Here is an 18773-nt window from a genome sequence, read left to right as displayed (position 1 = left end):
TTAATAAATCAGTTAAAATTGAATTATATTATCTCAAGCACATCGTAAATGGAAACATGTACACATATATAATCCTTAAAGTTTTATATTTGGTGATTTAATTCGAAGTCCTTAAAAAGCGTTTGTGATGATGTTTGTCTTCTTTGACGATCCGTAACTGCTTTAAAAAGTACTTCCGCCTAGTTCCGTTCTGTTGTTGTCATGGCGCCGTTTCAAACTGTTGACAAGCTTTTTGGACTGAAATTTAAAAGCGTTTAACTATGTACTTGTACTTAATTAACTTCCATTTAGCGACTACAAGCGTACACATACTTTAAAATTCATGTACAAACTGGGAAGACTTTTTATAAGCGAAATGGCTGAATTGAGGATTTTGGGATTAACTTGATGTTAGCGAACTTAAATTCAGAACCGAAGTTAGCTTGCGAATGCTAACTCTAATTAGCATTAGATATCTACCATTATTTAGTATTTCGACAGAACTTTGCACTCGTTTTCGTTTGCAATGACAGCACAGATTCCCCTGGGTCAACAGAGAGACTGGGTTGCTGTAGGTTCAACGCGAAACGCTAACAACATGAGCAATTTGACTTCTGGGAGGTCGCAAACTAAGGTAACCAACAGTAAAAGAAGTATCTAATGCCTGGAAATATTCTTCTTTATATTTGGTCCATGTATCTGAAATGTAGACATATACAGTTTCTGCTGTGTTTTGTTTTGCTATGACTGTCTATGTCCATTTAATTCTGATTAATCCAATTAATGATACCTAGACAAAGGTTTTAGCTATTAAATCTATGACAGACTCTAGACAGCATTGTACTTTTCAGTATAGCACAGTGCATGAGAAAGTGGTATGAAAAGCTTGACAGTGGCTATCAGATAAGACTGACTGGTATCTTACAAACCACAGCTATTGTTCAACGAAGCCATCCCGGCAAGCTCCATCAACCGTGCCACCCGTGTAGGCCCGCCAGCCCCCATTGTGATAGAGAGACTGCTGCCGCTCTCAGACGTGCGTGAGAATGTGGACAGCACCAGAAGCTCCGTCAGCTTCACCACGCTCTCTGAGGAGAGGCTTCAAGCCGCTGTTAAGCTGGCCAAGCGAGATCTAAGACGAAGGCGTCTCGAGTCCCTGACAAAATTCTCCGCCGAGCCTCCTCAAGAGGAATCCGTCTTCGAAACGAGTGATGTGGAACTGCTGCAGGTACATTTATTAACTATAAACATAGATTATGTGTCCATAATAGTTTCCTCCTCAAGGAATGATTGCTGCTTTGACCAAGCAAAGACTGAATGAGGTCTTTTCCTCTTTCTATAGGAGCTAGCTGCCAGTCCAAGCAAGGCAAAGTCAAAAGCTTCAAGTCCGAAAGACACGAGGGCCCGACCAGGGTCCAAACAGCACACATCCCAGAAACGTCCCCCTTCTACCCTGCCACGCGTTGGCCTTTCGCCCCCTACCAGGGACCCTGGTTCAAGGCAGGTGGACAAAGGCAAACATGCACCTTTAAGCCATGAGATCCACAAGCTGCAAAATGAGCTGGAATTGTATATTCAGAAAGTGGAAGAGCTAGCTAATAGAGGTAAACTTAATAAACAACTTGTTACGTCGATTATATCCACAAATGTACAGTTTAACTTGAAATTTTACCACAGCTTTGGAACCCACTGCAATTAGACCACTTTTCATATGATTTAACATTGCATGAGGGACGATAATAAATAATGTATGGTGGGGTTTTTAACATCAGGGGAGAAAATAGAGGAGCCGCTGGAACCTGAAGAGCAGACGAAGCTGGAGACACGCAGGCAGAAGCAGGCAGCTCGCTCAGCACGTGTCATTTATGTCCTCCAACAACAGGTATTTAGATGTCTATTGCGTGGCACTGATGAATAAACTGTCACTGACCTTTTCAGTTGCTCTGCATTTATAAACTCTGTTCTGCTGAATTATTTAATAGGTGAAAGAGATTCAAGAAGAAATAGAGAAACTAAGAAGCCAGAAAATGTGGGATGCAAAAAAGGTACGTCTTCAGCAGTGTCAATACTTGTCGATGTGTAGAGCTGACAATATTTATTTATTAATTCAGTTTTTCAAGTGACTTTGAAAACAGCATTGTACTGACTTTATTTTCCAGCTTTAGTGCTGAGCAAAAATCACTCAAATATCTGTTTGACCCTGGCTAACTGATTTATTATCTGTTCTTATTTCAGTCCACGGCAATAAACAGGCTTGCAGCTGCCCACCGTGGGGCACTCAGGGCCTTACAGGTTATCATCCACCAGCTTTCAGATTTATCTCATAGCAAGGTGCCCCCTCATTATAAAGAACTGGGCCAGCTCATTCGCCAGCTCTCTTTGTGCTCAGCCAAGGTCGAAGTGGACCAGGGTTCAGCTGTGCCCGAGACAGCCCTCGACATTCTGCAGAAACTAGAGGTGAGGAGTCTGTAAATATTTTGTATCGTGATACTCCACAATAGCAGATTTAATGTGTAACAATAATTGCTGTATCTTGGACTTTTCATAGTGTGTAGGACAAATCCCAGCGTGCTCTCATTTTACTTTAATGAGGACAGCATTTGACAGCACAGATTTGGAAAAACATTACCAAGAAATATTTTACTGTATCTGCTGCTGTTTTTGGTTCCCAGATATAACACATAAGATGACAAAAAAATCCAAGTTTTGTGGATTAATTATATTTTCTGCTGTTTGTTTAAATGTGCATCTTATTTTAGGGAAGCACTGTGCATTGAATAATCAAAGTCTTTTCATTCCTCATAGACTTTAGATACCGTCCTCCGCAAACAGGAGATGCTTGAAAAGTTGCAAGCCCAAGCGTGTCCTCCACGCAGGAAGTCTCCTCAGCGCAGCGTGTCGCCTACAACTGCACCTAAGGGTCCCAGAACCTTCACTGCTCAAGGACCTCGCAAAGCTCAAAATCCCAGAAGAGGTGTCCATGGTGAGCATTTATTTTAGATAGATAGATGAATAGATAGATACTTTACTAATGCCAAACTGGGAAATTTCACTGTTGCAGTAGCAATTAGCTTATACTTACCTTCTGTAAGCCATTTGTAATACATATGCACTCAGTAGCTCTATAATTAATCTAACATAACATCATAGCAGTGTAATAGCAGTATAATTTACTACTTGCTGCCGCAGCTCTGGAAATTGCCGAGATGTTAATTGCATATATGCGTTTTACAGAAGAACAAACCATGGAGTCTCCCGTGTATGTGGAAATTATCCAAGGGCTTTTGCGTGGCTGTGCTTGGGCCTCCCACTGTGCTTAAATGACTGCACCCAGGCTGAAAATTGTAAAGGAGCCACTAAGAAGTGATAAAAAAAAAAAAACTGCAGAGGTCCTTTGGCCTTTGGCGTCCTGCTGCTTAGTATTGTGAGCAGTTAATGCCTGCTGGCTCTTATTAGACTGAGAGGCGTCCCCTGGAGGAGATGACATAAACATCTACAATGAGCTTTATCTGCAATCTAGATTTCCCTAGAAACAACCTTTATTTCATTACTTAAGACGCTGTGCCACACCACGCTTCAAGCTGATTTACTAAAGGGATAAAGAAATGCTTTATCCATCTATCCATCTGTCCAGCTACCTATCTCATCTCATTTTTACTTATGTATGATTCAGTCGGTTAGGAGCAAAACTTATCACATTTTCATTTGTGCCATTAGGCAGAAGAATGGTCTCACAGAAACCCAGATCTACGTCTCACCAGCCCATGAACAGACGAGAGGTGCTGAGGGCTGGCCTGGAGAGAGTCGCCCAGCAGAGGGAGCTGAAGGAGCTGCAGGCACGACCTCAGATACACACCACCACCAGAAAAGGACGGGACACTGAGAGAAGAAAGGCCGACACAGTGCAGGTACTAGACTTACACAAAGCCATATACTGAAATGTTACAACACAGAAGAAGTGTCTAACGTTTAGGGTATCTTCTGTTCTGTTAAAATACATTAATTCAACCAATTTGAGTGTGTTCATGTAAACAGTCTTTTATCATTTCTCTTTGCATAATCAGAAACAAGATGCAGGCTTCCAGCAGCCAACAGTCTCCTCCCGGCTCAGAGTGAACCAGGTCCCTCAAAAAGAGCAGCAGCCTGTGCCCTGGATACCTACATCCCCTCACTCTCCTCCTCCACAGCGGTGAGCCTGTTAACTCTCTGTGCAGCCGATGACACATTAGATGTTTTTTTAAAATCAGGACTCTCAGCGCTCTGGATGATTAATGTGTGCAACAACGGTTATATTGTTGTAATGTCTGAAACTCTGATCAACACAAGAGTTTGCATCCAGTGTGAATCCTTATATTATTATTATGAATTCATGTTCAGATTTTATGTGATGAGTTTTGTGCATGACTCTTTCCTTTTTTTAGCCTGAATGTGGACGTCAGCAGGCTTCATCAGAAGTAAAATAGTAATATTAGCTGCTTGATTAATAGCTGGATTCATTATAAGACTGTAGATGTTTTCTAATTATTATACCTGCAATGTTACTGATAATGTGTAGCACAGAAACAAGTCATGTGAATGTTCAGGTCGGCACCACCCACTATTGTTTCTAATAAAAACCTAAACCCTCCGTCATTTAGAGCTGAAGGAGCCACTTGGATGACGGTAACACATCTGTCAGTGTCAAAACACAGTGTGTATGTTTCAGGTTTATGCTTCCAGGGTTCTCTCTATCTCTTGACTTTAATATATTCGTATAAATCGCAATTACAAATCATAATCCCCTCTGCTGTTATCTCATCAGATCCCCTCAAAGGGGGAGACCGGAGCCTCGTTGTCTTTTCTCTCCAGCGAAGCCCCCGTCGAGCCCTCCAAAGCAGAGGGTGGGTGGTGCTTTGGCAGCAGAGCCGGGCCTGAGCTCGGAGAAGAAGAAACAAGCTCAGAATGAAGCGCTGAGGTGAAGCCCACTCCTACAGTTTTAATCTCTTCTGCTCATCATAGATTTCAGGGTGAAGTATTATAGTTTCGCAGATTTTACTGCCACTGGAAGATGTTTGTTGTTTCTGCTTCACACGTTGGATTATCTGTCCTGGCGGGAAAGAAATAAAAAGGCCAGATGGATGAAATCTAGGGGAAAGGAATGTTAATGAGTCCTCTCTTTGTGTTCACAGAGTTATTTCTAACCTTCGTGTCAGACCCCACTTGCTGAGAGCCACAGGCAACACTCTCATTCTAATTCAAAGTTAATTCTTTCCAATAAATTAATCTAGGAGCCCGCTAGATTCAGGCCATTTCTCTTTTTGAGTGATTAATAAGTTGGCCTGTTTTTTCTGTGCTATAAGCACCTTATTGATTGAGTGTTTCACATATGTCTCTGTTTAATCAAACCTTAATTACTACAATTGCACTTTCCTATTAATCAGTGGCTAGCAGCGTGATTTTTAGAGATGAGGATTATAAGTTATTTATTTGAAAGCTTAATTGTGCTCGCATTAATTTCTTTAATTATTTTGTTTTTGTTTTTTTGCCCCATTTGATGATTACTGGCTCGGTGCAGGAAAGCTTGGTTGGACAAGATGACTATGCAGAGACTGAAAGAGCTCAACCATCTGAGCAGAGAAGAGGCTGAACGCATTCAGAGGCTAAGGTACAGTGCACGTGTAATTAGAGTTTTTAATGGATTGGATGGTTGGAGGTCACAGTGTGGCTGCATATTAATCCTGTGAAAAAGTAATTCTTATTTCATTTGTACCCACATTACAACCTCTACAGATAATAAATGCTGAAATCTAAAATTCCTGCCTAATGAGCCAAATTTAACTCAGTGGAGATAAAATATGTGTATTTGTATTGGCTGAGCTGCGTTAGAACTGGAGGCCCCTGTTAATGACTGTACAGTATAAATTCTGTATTACAGTGATTATTGTGATATATGCTCATACCTGTTATCCTGTATGAATAAACTGCCATGTGGGTTATTTAAGAATAAACAATCCCCACCGCCAGTAAAAAAAAACACTTAAAACACCCTCCGCATAAATCTGCCTGCCAACCCAAGGCACTAATCCACACAGCAACCTGCCGTACAGCCCAGTGCTCTGCGCTCAGGAGCAAACAAGCAGTTACACTGGGAATTACAACACGAGCTATGATTATCTACAGACAAAAGAGCAGAAAATAATGCAGGTTGCGACTGCAGCACATCCATTCAGTACCAGGGAGAGCATGTGTTCTAACAGAGCAACACACATTTCCTAATTAGTCACTGGAGAGTTTAACTTTGGAAGACCGGCAACAAAAGCCAGCAGGAGTAGAGGGGAGGCTGCAGTCAACACTTTGTCCATAAGGCATTAATTACATTGCAGTCAGTGTGCAAGTTGAAGCCTCTGTTTTCTTTCTCACAAAGACCGACACCTTTACTGATCTGAAGAATGCTTTCACGGTTTTAAGTTTGACATGGAAGGAAACAAGGGTAATATTAATTAACAGCTGCTGCAGAACGTAGCAGGGCATTGATCATTTTGTGCATAATGAGTTTCTGGGTCGCTTGAGTCAGTACTGGTCTGCTGTGGTTGTTGGGGGGGGTGAACCACACAAATTAAAGATTTTAAATGTAACCTCACAGATATGAAAACAATTTTCTTCTCTATGTTTGCGTTATTTGCTTTGACAGTGAAAGAAACCAGGAACACGATTTGTCTCCATGCAGATTGCCGATAGTTTGTTATTTCTTGTGTTGTTTGATTGTTTGATTACAGCAAATGTGAATATTTGCACATTTACTGTAATGAATGTTTGGGAAATCACAGAGCCAGATTAATACCGCTGTTGTTGTGTGAAGCCGATAAGCCTCTGGAAGCCAATCGGTTTTGATTAATGATCATTTAAGTGACTGTGGAGTTTTTCATTCATTCATTCATTCTTTAATTCTCTGTAACCGCTTGTCCTCTGGAGGATCGTGGGGGGGTTTGGAGCCTGTCCCAGCTGTCATTGTGCAAGAGCTGGGATACAGGACAGGTCACCACTCCAATGCAGGGCTAGCACAGAGAGACAGACAACCACAATCACACCTACGGCCAATTTCGAATCACCAATTAACCTAACGAGCATGTCTTTGGACGGTGGGAGGAGAGAACCCAGGCAGACGAGGAGTGATTTAAACAAACCTTTATTGCTGGTCCAAAAATTCTGTTCTGTTAATTCATTTGACACTCACTCAGTATCCAAGGCAGAGTGAGGTCTGATAGTGTATATCGGGGAATAAAATTTTCCAAGATAAAGCAATTCAGCCTCAGAACTTCTTCTGCGACAGCTTGTGATGTGGGTGTGTTTTGGTTGACAGGTCTGAAGTTGTCTCACCAACTCAGTGGGCAGAGAGGGCTGAACAGAAGGCCAGAGAGAGAATTCAGCCCCTTCTGGATGAAGCGCAGGTAGGAAGACGCACAGTACTTCCTCCTGAAGATGAGGTACAGAATCTATACATCTTAACCGATCAGATAAAACATGGTTTGTTTGTGTGAACTCTTATTCTCCACATTAAGATAAATATCTGTTTATTTGTGTGTTGTTTTTGGACCAAATCATGGACCACATCAGTGCACTTTTTGATTCACGGCGCTGTTTGTTTTGACTGCTCACAGCAGGTTGGTGAGTCCACGAACAGGATCAACTCTTCACTGAGGAGTCGTCTGTCTGAGCACGCTGCAGAGAGGGTGAGCTGCACCACAGGGGATGTGGCTGTGCGAATGATTTAACACCAAGAACCGAACAACTGTGGCCCCGTATTTTGCATATACGCTCTATATGTTTGTGAATATTGTCCTCCGCAGGCAGCAGAGAGTGCTGAGCAGCTGAGTGAGGCGCTGCTGGAGGATCTGTTGGAGGACACCGCACGGGTAACGTGGGCGGCAGAGACCGACAGACAGTTGGAGGGCATGGCTCAGCGTAGGCTGCAGGCCCCCACTCTGGAGAGTATGCTACTTCGTATGGAGGAGATACAGGTGAGAGCCGCCTTATAGAAGGCCCACCAGCGAAAGGTCACAGTGGGGCCTGAAAGGTCGCCAGTGATCTGGTGGTTATTTATAGTGAGCAGTTCTGACAGCTCCGGTCTGCTGCTGCTGCTGCTTATTGATGTGAGGTCTAGACTTGATTTTGATCTTCAGTCTGTTAGATGAGGCTCCCAGTTGGCAGGTTTGTTTATATGATGTGTTTCTCTCTGTGTGTGTGTCTGAGCAGAAGGATCAGGAGGAAGTGAGGAGACGCTTTGCGTCTATCACCTATTCAGACCCTCTTTACTGGGACCGACCAGATGCAGCAGGTAAAAATACAAAATTCTTCCACATTTTAACAAAACGCGTTCCCGTTTCATCTGAAAAGCCGAGAAATCATTACCTGATATTACCTGTAGGTGGTGACAAGGGTATGACTGACAAGAGTAGCTGAATATTTGCCATTCAGACTGTATGCTGTTCTTCTTTCCGCATCCGTCTGCAACCGCTACCATTTACCCTTCCTCTCTATTCTCTCTGTTCTTGCCAGGGTCCCAGTGCCATGCTCCGGGCTCCAGGCCAGCCTCTCCTCAGCCAATTAGGCTCACAAGGCCAGTGGTGAAACAGACCTCTGCACCCGATATTGTCCTAGAGAAACCCGTCGAGACTGGGTGGGTTACAGTGTCCTTTCCCTCTCTCTGCACACATTTCTGTGTCTCATCTTTTGCTGTTGGCTTCTCTTCCTTGCTGTTTTATTCATCTAGAAGAGGCAGTAAAGAAATCTTTGGAGTGCTCTCTGAATATTAACCGGAACCAGCCATTAGGGTTTGACCTATTTAACTTCCTTCCCAATCTTTCGAGCTAAAATTATAGGTCTTAGGCTCCATTATATGTCATCATGGCTCCAACGCAATAATGCTGATGGCATTAAATAGTTACGTACTGGAGTTTGATTACACCGAAAGACTCTGGTCAGTTTTAATGCACTTTCTATGAGAAAAAAATGTATCAAGTTGCAGTTAAAGGCTTTGTTTTGTTAGTGTGGATGTGCTGTACGAGCAATGGCGTCATTCTCCACAGGAAGTCGTTTGTTGCTGGTTTAATAGGGCCCCTAGACTCGATAAAAAGGAAGTGGTTAATGTTTTTCCAGTGATGCACAGTTTGTGTTTTTTTTCCACACGACGCGTCATCGCCTTATAATCGCTCTTCCTCTGGGAGGATTTGCTCATCCCACAAAACTCACTTGGTGGCTACCGTACTTAGGGCAGAGTCTATTCCTGACTTCAGCAGCAGACTCTGCAGAGAGACCCTTGCACTGCCCAGGGCTTTAGCTGCAGCTGCTCTGCTGCTTAGATTTAATGAGGAACTTGGAAGGAGAAGAAAAGAAAATGGATGAACTGGAAGTTGTTGACACAGACAAGCCAGCAGGATGAGTTTGACAAATTCAAGCTGTGACCATTAGTAAATTAAAGTTGACCAGCGTTGGAGTGCCTCAGGTTCAGTTCCCCTTAATGGAAACTTTGCCCTCAGATCCACTATGCCTGTGACTCGCCTTTGAGTCTGTCTTCTTAATGCAACCGTCAAGTAATAGCTTGTGCTTTTGGCAAATATAACCGGATCCTCTGCAGTCAAGTCTTTAATGGACAGTACCTCACTAGTTTGTTTTTAGATGTATCCAGCCTTGCAGCTTTTAAACTGTGAAAAAGTAATTTAACAACTGCCATCTAATTTGTTCTGAAACTCCCCAAATCCCTGTAGCAAAAAAAAAACAGACCAGCCTGCATCACTTTTATCCTCAGTCCAAATTACAGTGCCTTTAAAAAAAAAGTATTGGCACCCCGCTGGACATTTTAATGTTCAGTTTTTGTTAACACGTTGAATCAGAGTGCATGTAATTGGGCTGTCTTGACATAAATTAATAGGAAAATGTGACTGGGAATCTTTGCCGGAAACCCAGAGGTGGTAATGCTGCTTTTAAACACTGATTTTAAAGTGAAAACTAATCTTAGTTGACTGAGAGTAATTAAAAACACAGAACACTGTGCACACACACAGTGTGACTGTGTGCACTGAAACCTAAAATATTTATCAGCGCGGCTGATAAGATTTATGTATCCATGGTGAGGAGCCCAGACGCAGACTCTGATTGTCCGCCTTCCCCTCCCTCTCGGGCTAACATCGACTGAACCACTGCAGCATCAGCAGCACGTCAAACAAATCAATAACGAGATAAAAGAACCATTCAGCATTATTATAAAGCGTTCATGTATTTTTATCTGCTTTTTTTTTTTACTCTGCTGTTTGTTTATCGCGCTCTGAGCCGAGTATGTGTTACCTGTTGGATTTGTTGTGACGGCTCCCACCTGCTGCGTCCAGATTCCCAATAACTCCAATGCACCGTGTTATTTTGAACAGTGCAGAACCAAGTAAACAACAATCTTTACATGTATCATGGCACCCCACTGGATATTTTCATGTTTAGTTGTTGTTGTTAGCACGTTGAATCACAGTGCTTGTAATTAGCCTGTTTTTACATGGATTAATAGGTAAATATGATGGTAACGGTGGTAAGTCCACTTATAAACACTAATTTTAAAGTAGAGATTAAGCTTAGTTGATAGGTTGACCGAAAGTAATAATTGTGTGCACTGAAACCTAACAGATAGTAAGACAAACACAATTGCACTTATAAATAATAATCTGTGTGTTAAATGATAAAAAGCTGTATTGATTTGTAGTCTGTAGTAGTTTGTAGTATTAAACAAAACAGGGTGTGTCAAATGAAATGGTGCCGGTGACCAATTAAACCGCTCAGCTTCAGCACTGGCCGGCTCTTTACGAGACGTGGTGGCATTTTGTTTAACGCGTTGATTGGTGTTTTTAATGAGGACATCTGTAATTTATTGGCCGTAATTAGAGGACAGGTTGCTGTTTGTGCATTGATTAACAAAATAATCACAGAGAGTGAGAGGGAAATTCAGCAGCCTGCCAGCTCTCCCAGCTCGCATTAGGCCCCGGAATTTCTTTAAGCGTCCGAGGCTCCTCAACGTGTCCATCACTGTAACGTGACCGCGAGAGATGGCTGGTTGAGGACGGCTGCACGTATGAAACTCGCCTGCGTCATATCTAGTGACTCCAAGGTTGATTGCCATACAGTTATTGTACTTATTTGCATATGAAATAGAATTACCATTGATTCTAATTCATCGTCATCGGTTGCATATTCTCCATGAATACGTTGCCCATTCAGCAGCCTACTTGGCTAATGTAGTACTTCTGGAAAACATTGTTGTTGGCACAACTTTGTGTAGGAAAATCGTTAACCTAAGATACATTATCTTGGCAGAAGGTTAAACTTGTCATTCAGCTGCTGTCATGACTCCAGTGCAATACTGCTGATTGCATAAAATGTTGAAATGCTGAGTGGTTTTTGATTGCTTGGAAAGACTCTGGTCACTTTTAATCAAGTTGCAGTTAAAGTCTCATTCTATAAAAGCAGCAGCACCTTCCTCCGCATTGTTCCTTTGCAGGTTTAATTGGGTCCCTGCACTTAATAAAAAAGATAAAAAGGTTAATGTTTGCGCAGCGATGCACAGTTAGTGTCGACCGGAGAAAGTCATTGTTGGCACACATTTGTGCATCAAAATGGTTAACCTGAGAATTCCTGGAGAAAGTTAAACCCCGTTGTGGTTCATGAGTTCTGCTTCTAGCACAAGGTCTGCTGACAGATTATATTTGTTAGTTTCACAGTGGAGTTATTTTTTTTTTTTACTTATGCCCTACAACAGAGTGCAAACAGAAACTTGTTGTCCATCCACCGCAGCTGTTTTTCCACCGTTCCCCTAAGAAGTAATAAAGCTGGAAGCAGGGAGTCATTTGTTGGGAGATATAAAGATAGATCGTGTTTATTAGGCACGTTGTTTTATAGAGGTGTCTTCTGGGGCCAAAAAGTTGCCTTGTAAACAGAACTGAGCTGTTAGGGAGATGAGTTGGCTACCTGCGATTCAGGCTGAAGTGACCCGCGTGACTTATTGCGCGGCAGATAACAGCAGGGATGAAGCAAAGAAAAGTTTACGCTGCGGCTTATTAAACCGGCACCAAAACAGAAACGCGAGGAATATGCCGAGAACCGCTTTGTCAGTCAGAACGTGTCCTTCAACAAGACGAAGCGGGATCTGACTTTCACAGTAGACGCTCACAGAGCCGTTGAAATAACATGTGACGTGTTCATTTGCTGCCCGAGGAGATCAGCGGCATCGGTGCGGCTAAACTGTCCTGCACTGTAGAACAACCCTCGCAAGAACATAATGTTTAATTATACAGAGCAACCGGCCAACCCACTGATTTAATTAAGCAACATGATTTTCCAGACAGCGAAAAATGTTATTTTGATAAACACTCGAGCCACAGCAGGTAATCACAACTCCACATAGTCTAGAGGTCGGCCAGCAGTTCAGATAATAAATGCTTGGCGTAATAAAAGTGTGGCAGGCTCTGGAAGGGGCAAAAAGCGGAGATGTATTGATGCCGTCGCCTATACAGCAGCTGATGAAGAGAGCTCTTGCGTCTATTCCTGTGGCGAAGACCGCTGTTTGTTTTTGTACTGATGCAGGATTCTGTTAATCCTCTGTCTGTGTTGACTCTTCTTGCGTTCAGTGTAGCAGATTGGCGAGGTTTATTCTGGAGAGTTTGGAGTGTTGTCTCAGCCCTGATTAGTTCTTTATAAGCCACATTTTTATGTCCAAAGAGAGAGAGAGACTCATCACGATGGTTCGGACGTAGGAAAACAAGAGCCATGCGTGCGATTTTATCCCTCCTCCTCCCCGCCCCAGCCGCCAACACACGCATTTAAACACACCGTAGGAAAAATAAATCTTGTGACAGTGACAGAGCTGCAGTGTGCCTATCACCGGAGGCATCTGTGATTGTATTGTTAGATGAATAAGAGGGACACAGGCAGACCATTATTGCTTATGAATTTCCTGATTTTTATTTTTATTTTTTTTTCATATTTGGCAGCTGTTGCAGAGGCACACAACCGAGGAAGGACTGGCAATTTTAGAAAAGCACCACTCTGATATGAAAAACCTTGACGTAAAGTAGCTTTCTTTTTCATTATTTACAGGTACTCAGGATTTTACCGGAGTCTCCCAGAGGATGATTAGGCGTCAGAAAAGGCAGATCACAAGAGAGAGCCTAAAGCTGTTTGCGTTATACCATTATTCAACACATCCATTGAGTATCAACAGACCGAGCGCGGCCTTTGTTACAGTTTCCAAAACAACATCTATTATTCTTTACCTGGCCTGTCTTTGTGCTCGCGTCTGTGTGAGCGCTCTCAAAACAACCGCTGAGACAAACAGAGTGAGAGGTTTCATCTTTTAACGTATTGGCAGTTGCGGCTGATAAGATTTATGTATCCACGGTGAGGAGCCCAGACGCAGACCCTGACCGCCCCCCCCCCCCCCCCCACCGTTCCCCACCCTCTCGGCTAAGTTTCATCAGCAGGTCAAACAAATCAATAAAAAAGATGAAAGAAGCACTCTGACTTATTGTTAAGCTTTCATGTATTTCCTTTGTTGCCCTCTCAGCTGAGTATTTGTTACCTGTTGGTTTTGTTGTGATGGCCCCCACCTGCTGCATCCAGATACACAATGACTCCAATGCATCACTTACCTTGAGTGGTGCGCAGCCGAGTGAACAGCAACCTTTACATTTTCCTCCTCGCCATGTAATCATCCTCCTGTTTCTTAGCACGCTGAGCTTCCCTGCCGCCGCGAGTCTCGTTTGAATCGCCCCCCGCTGTTCCTGAGCCTCTTTCGGTTTTATCCAAACTCCGCTTCAGTCCAGCCTGCGTCCCTTTTGATATATCACACGTGGCTCCGTCCTTTGCCAGGCACTACATGGCTTTAGCCTTTGTAGAGAAATGAGATGAGAAACTTGAGTTGGTTTTGCTAATGGCTTATAGTGCTGGTTTTGGTTTGTATGTGTCCCGTGCAGGCCGCTTAGGTGAATGTGATGAGCATAGGATGTTTTTTAGTTGATGAGGAGCACACACATTTACAAAAAATACATATATTAATCATTATATATGTTTTATAGCCATGTCATTGTATAATATAGAGCATAACAGAGTGACAGGGCGCCACCAACACTTCTTCTTCCTCTCATAGCATTTATGTTACCATTATTCCTCTCAGCTCTCTCATGAAATCAAGAAGCAAGATTAATTTTGGCCCTGCAGTAGTTTTTTTTTGTGACCAAATGTCTGAATGTTGGTTTTTTTCACAGATGTTGCTGGCCGGCTTGTTTTCAGACACGATTCAAAAAGCATGGCTGCTGTTCTGACTTTATAAATAGGCAGTGAAGTTGCGGGGTACTGCGTTACTGTTGCCTTTGTCACACTGGTCCCCAGACGCCCGCCTGACTGTAAATCGACCCATTTTGGACTGGAAGCGGGGTTGACTGTGCAGGCACTTTGATATTTATGGCCGCCCCACCGTTTGTAGCCTCCTTAGTCAACACTGAAACAAGTTCAGCCGAAGCCCGGGGAGCACAATAGAGAGGCACTTTGCTTGGGAGCCGCGGCAACACTAAATATAGCACTGTGAGCGTCGTCGTAAGAGCCAGACTGATTTGTCCAAGCGGAGAGGATTATAAAGCCAGACCACGGCGATGCCCAGCTGAGCCCATACTCACTAGACAAGGGGCAGGGCGAGAGAGCTGGCCTGCACTGACACCTCTCCTAAATTCATCATCCTCAGACTAGTCTAGTCTGGTCTGTCACAGCGCTTCGCTCCAGCATCAATAAACAAGTTTGCCCGTTCTCCACAGGAACGGCCCAGTTCATACAGACTGAATGGTCGGGGATAATGAAATGGTGTACCTGTTGGCCTCACCCTCTTGTTGTCTTCCGCAGACACAGTTTCCTGTCTGATAACAGTCTGACAGAAGAGGCATCCAGGGATGAGCAGCAGCCCAGAAAAAACACCTTGTTCCCAGGCCCGGTGGAGAGAAGCAGGGGGACTGTTATCTCGGTGCCAGGCGGCATGCTGAGAAACATCCGGCAATACCGGGAAGACTATAACTCCTACCTGCGTGCTGTTGCTCATGAGGCCGTTGGCAGCTTCAACCCCTGGGCCGTTGCAGACAGGTAAATAACTGACAGTAATTGTAATAGCTAATAAGCTAATAATGAATGAACCCAGAAAGTGAGTTGGTTTATGGATCCAGCTGTTATACTTTACATTTACTGGCTTATTCACAGCTGTACAGGTAGTAACATCCAAGACATGTTAACTAAGGTGCAAAGTTACACCTCCGCCGCTCCGACCTCCTCCTTATGTTGTGTTTCATGCTGGTGATTTTAATAAGATTCAGTGTTCATTAAGGGGGATTAGCTCTCTCAGATTAACCCTTACTGTAGCTCAGATTCATGGAGAGTTTCCTCAAACAGCCCTGTAGTCATCAGCTATGAGCTAATTGTCTCTGACTGATGTTCAGTGATGTATTTGGGTCTTTCAGGTCGTTGTTTTTGTTTTTTTATCTGCTACATAACACCAGTGTCACATCACATCACATACTGTAACCAGAGTGAAACACATTTGTCCTTCCTGCTCTGTGTTTTGTCCCTGGACACGTTGAACAGACAGCGTGCAGCTCGCTCCGAGAGCATCTTGCAGAGTTTGCGTCTCTCGCCATTTTTTATTTTTTTCTGCCACTCATACATTTGCATACTTAACAGAATGCCTAAGTTGGTGCAATGCAGATTCCCTCTGATCTTTGTGAACTTAATGAATACATCTGAGAACCATACGTTCTCTCTAAACTTCCAATAGATCAGTTCTTTTGCGTCACACAGACGTCACACGGCTAAAAACCTGCTTGTGTCACAGGCTCATTATCAGTAAAGTGAACTTGTCCACGGAGGAAACTCTTCTTTTCGGAGTTTTGTGTGAAATTGTGTGAGGAGAAGCCGCCCAATTATCTGTGTTTTTAGGAGACGGAAAGAACACACATACGTGTTAGGCTTGCGCGCCCCCTGATATTCTGACAGTGCAGGAACCTCTGTGTGCGTGATGAGATGGTAATGAGCATCAGCCTGGTGCTGCTGTGAAGCCACGCCGCCTCGAGGATTTCGTTCATTTTGTCTGCAAACAGGCTGATTGCAACATAAAAAGACTTCAGCGCTGCCAAAACGGAGAAAAACATACATAGTTGGAGAAATTTTAAGCTCTGTTTGAATTTCTTTCACGGCTCTCGTTATAGTCGAAACTGACCGGGATAATAATAATTCAGCTTTTCCCAATCCAGTAAGTTTCTATACCCTGTTTCTGTCTGTGTCCAGAGCAAAGCAGTGTTGTCTTGACCCTTTAAAGGCACACGTAGCTCAACAACACACAATTACTCTGATGGTTTTGTTGCACTGACAACCTAATGATTTGACATTTTGAGGGGCTATATAAGAGGGGCCATTTTCACTCATCCTCCGTGTCTCAGTCTGCGTCCGTATGTGTGTGTGTTGACCCAGATAATGACCAAACACTGAAATTTAGCTCTGCACCTTGCTGCACCCAGCTCTCTGGTCTTTAGAGTTACTTCCCACCATCTTAGACCTTTCAAGGCGAGGTAGAGGAGTGCAGTTGGCTCATGCGCCAGGAAAACGTAACTGCACCTTCTTGGTTTTTGCAGATAATGACACGAGACTGATGATTCACATTTTCTTTGAAATGTAAGGAAGTGAGCTCAAATGACACGTTGTAAGAGAGCAGCATTTCACACTGTGTCCAAGTCTGTTGACCTTGTGATTTTTTTTTTTTAAATCTAGTGTCTCAAATCTTTTGCTAAGAACAGACTGTGCTTGTTTTCAGTTTGTGAAGTAAAAAACATTGTCGAATGTGATTTTTTTTTTTTGTGTTTGATTCAGACTCTTCAGACAAACTGAAAGCTCACACATAAAATACTCGCTTTTAATATCCTCTCCTTGTTGTTTGGCAGCCTGGCGGATGAGTTACTGTCGGAGGCCCTGGCCGACGTGGCGGCGGAGTTTCAGGATGTCGTGGAGGAGTACGCCGAGGCCGTCTTCACCTCAGAGTTCCTGCAGCCCTCCCAGTCGCCTCCTGCTTCGGCTCTGGTCAGCCAATAGGACACAACAACACGGGTGTAACGGGTTTATTAAAAGAAAAAAAATTTTTTTATGAGTTTATCTTGGTGGGAAAAGCAGTATTTTTCTGACGAGGTTTATTTTTGGAATATTATTTATTATTTTCACCAGCGGATATTTCATTTTGAAATGAACTTCTTCAGTGTTTATATTTATTTTGTTCATAAACAAAAATATGGATGATGTTTTTAGAGATTACAGGGATTACGCTGTATGAATTTATTTTATTTGGATTGCAACTTTTGATTACCAAGCTGCAGCAGATGAGATTGTCGAATTGCAGAGGGAACGTCAGTCGCGGTGCTCTTTACATTTCGCCTGTACGCGTGATTTAATTCCTCCGGGGAAGTTAGTTTGGTGTGGATGAGCTTGGAGAGACCATTACGACATTACAGAGGATTATAAGATTACTGCCCTCCGTTGCACTTGGTGTAAATCTCCCTGAGGATTACTCACACTTTTTACTTTCACGTTGGACTGTGGAAATAAATTAACTGCATACGTGCACCAAACTGATGGAAGACATCCAAAGGGCATCATGTGTTTAATTGATCGTCACTTCAATTCCTCTGTTGCTTTGATGTCTAAATAAAAGGATGTCAGTGCAGCAAATTAATTTATTGTTTTATCCCTTTAATAAAGAGAAAAATATGTGTGGACAGAAAGAGTTTCAAATTGGTTTAGCTCCACTAGACGATGATGTTCTTCATTTCTCTCTATTTCAAACAAAATATGACCCTTAGTTTATATTTGTGGTGGTGCTGGTCGACCGAATCCTGCATAATTATGGTGCAAAGTGTCAACTCTCAATGCAAAATAAACAGACAGACTGAGAAAATGTATGAGTCCCGTGAGATCATCATGAACCCCGGGCTGTCAGAGCAGAAGGGGGACGTGCAGATGTTGCACTGGCCTGTGGGGACCAGCCTCTGACGGGGACACAGTGACTGAATAAATTAGCTCGCACTGAATCAGCTGGAACCTACTTTCTCTCTGGCTGGTTTCTGCGTGGGCGTCGGGATACGTGCAGGCTTTCACAGGCAGGAGAACGACGCTCGATTTTCCCTGACAAATAGTAAAATAGTTTATTTGAAGCGAGGGACGTGGCGCTCTCTTTACAGTGGCGTGAAGATCTGAGTTCAAATCTGAAACACTGAAGAAAATTAATGATTTGCACTGATTTTGAATCCGTCGAGGGTGATATAAAAGATAAAGCAGCATGCATTTACATTGCAGGCTCCTCTTAGCGTATGAATGTGAAACTGTGTCATCATCAAACAGAGAACTATGAAATTGTGGATACTGAACTTTGCTATAATGCCACAAACGCTTTACTTTCCAAGATAAATGCTGTGACCACCGTGCGCACACACACGTTACAGTGCAAAAAAACGCTGTTTTGCACATTATTATAATTTCTAATGATCCGAGAGGTTCGACCTTGCCACCAGCCTGCAGTGACTCATTATCTGAGCTCATCTCATGGCTGGTCTGGAAGACAGCAACGTATATATATATATATATATATATAAATATAAATGATGCATTCAGGGACCACTTTTGTGGCATTTGGGCCGTTTTTGAAATGTTCCCTGCCCGTGCTCGGCATTCGCACCAGATGGATGTGAAATCTTGGGGCTTATTAG

At 43.1% G+C, this 18773-nt stretch overlaps 1 protein-coding gene across 1 annotated transcript; it reads left to right on the top strand.

The window, feature by feature from the left end:
* Positions 1-9: 9 nt before the first annotated feature.
* Positions 10-17704, top strand: kiaa0753 (KIAA0753 ortholog). Its single transcript, XM_084559045.1, has 18 exons — positions 10-613; positions 914-1207; positions 1322-1583; positions 1752-1861; positions 1962-2024; positions 2215-2436; positions 2785-2962; positions 3697-3887; positions 4044-4168; positions 4781-4933; positions 5534-5623; positions 7319-7406; positions 7617-7688; positions 7806-7976; positions 8212-8293; positions 8515-8635; positions 14884-15117; positions 16962-17704. The coding sequence occupies exons 1-18, from the start codon at positions 506-508 to the stop codon at positions 17107-17109; spliced, it is 2712 nt and encodes a 903-aa protein (XP_084415171.1). The 5' UTR covers positions 10-505; the 3' UTR covers positions 17110-17704.
* Positions 17705-18773: the final 1069 nt, after the last annotated feature.

Source organism: Chelon labrosus, assembly GCF_963514085.1.
Source record: "Chelon labrosus genome assembly, chromosome: 13".
In the NCBI taxonomy this organism is placed as follows: domain Eukaryota; kingdom Metazoa; phylum Chordata; class Actinopteri; order Mugiliformes; family Mugilidae; genus Chelon; species Chelon labrosus.
This window is presented reverse-complemented; position numbering and strand designations above follow the sequence as displayed.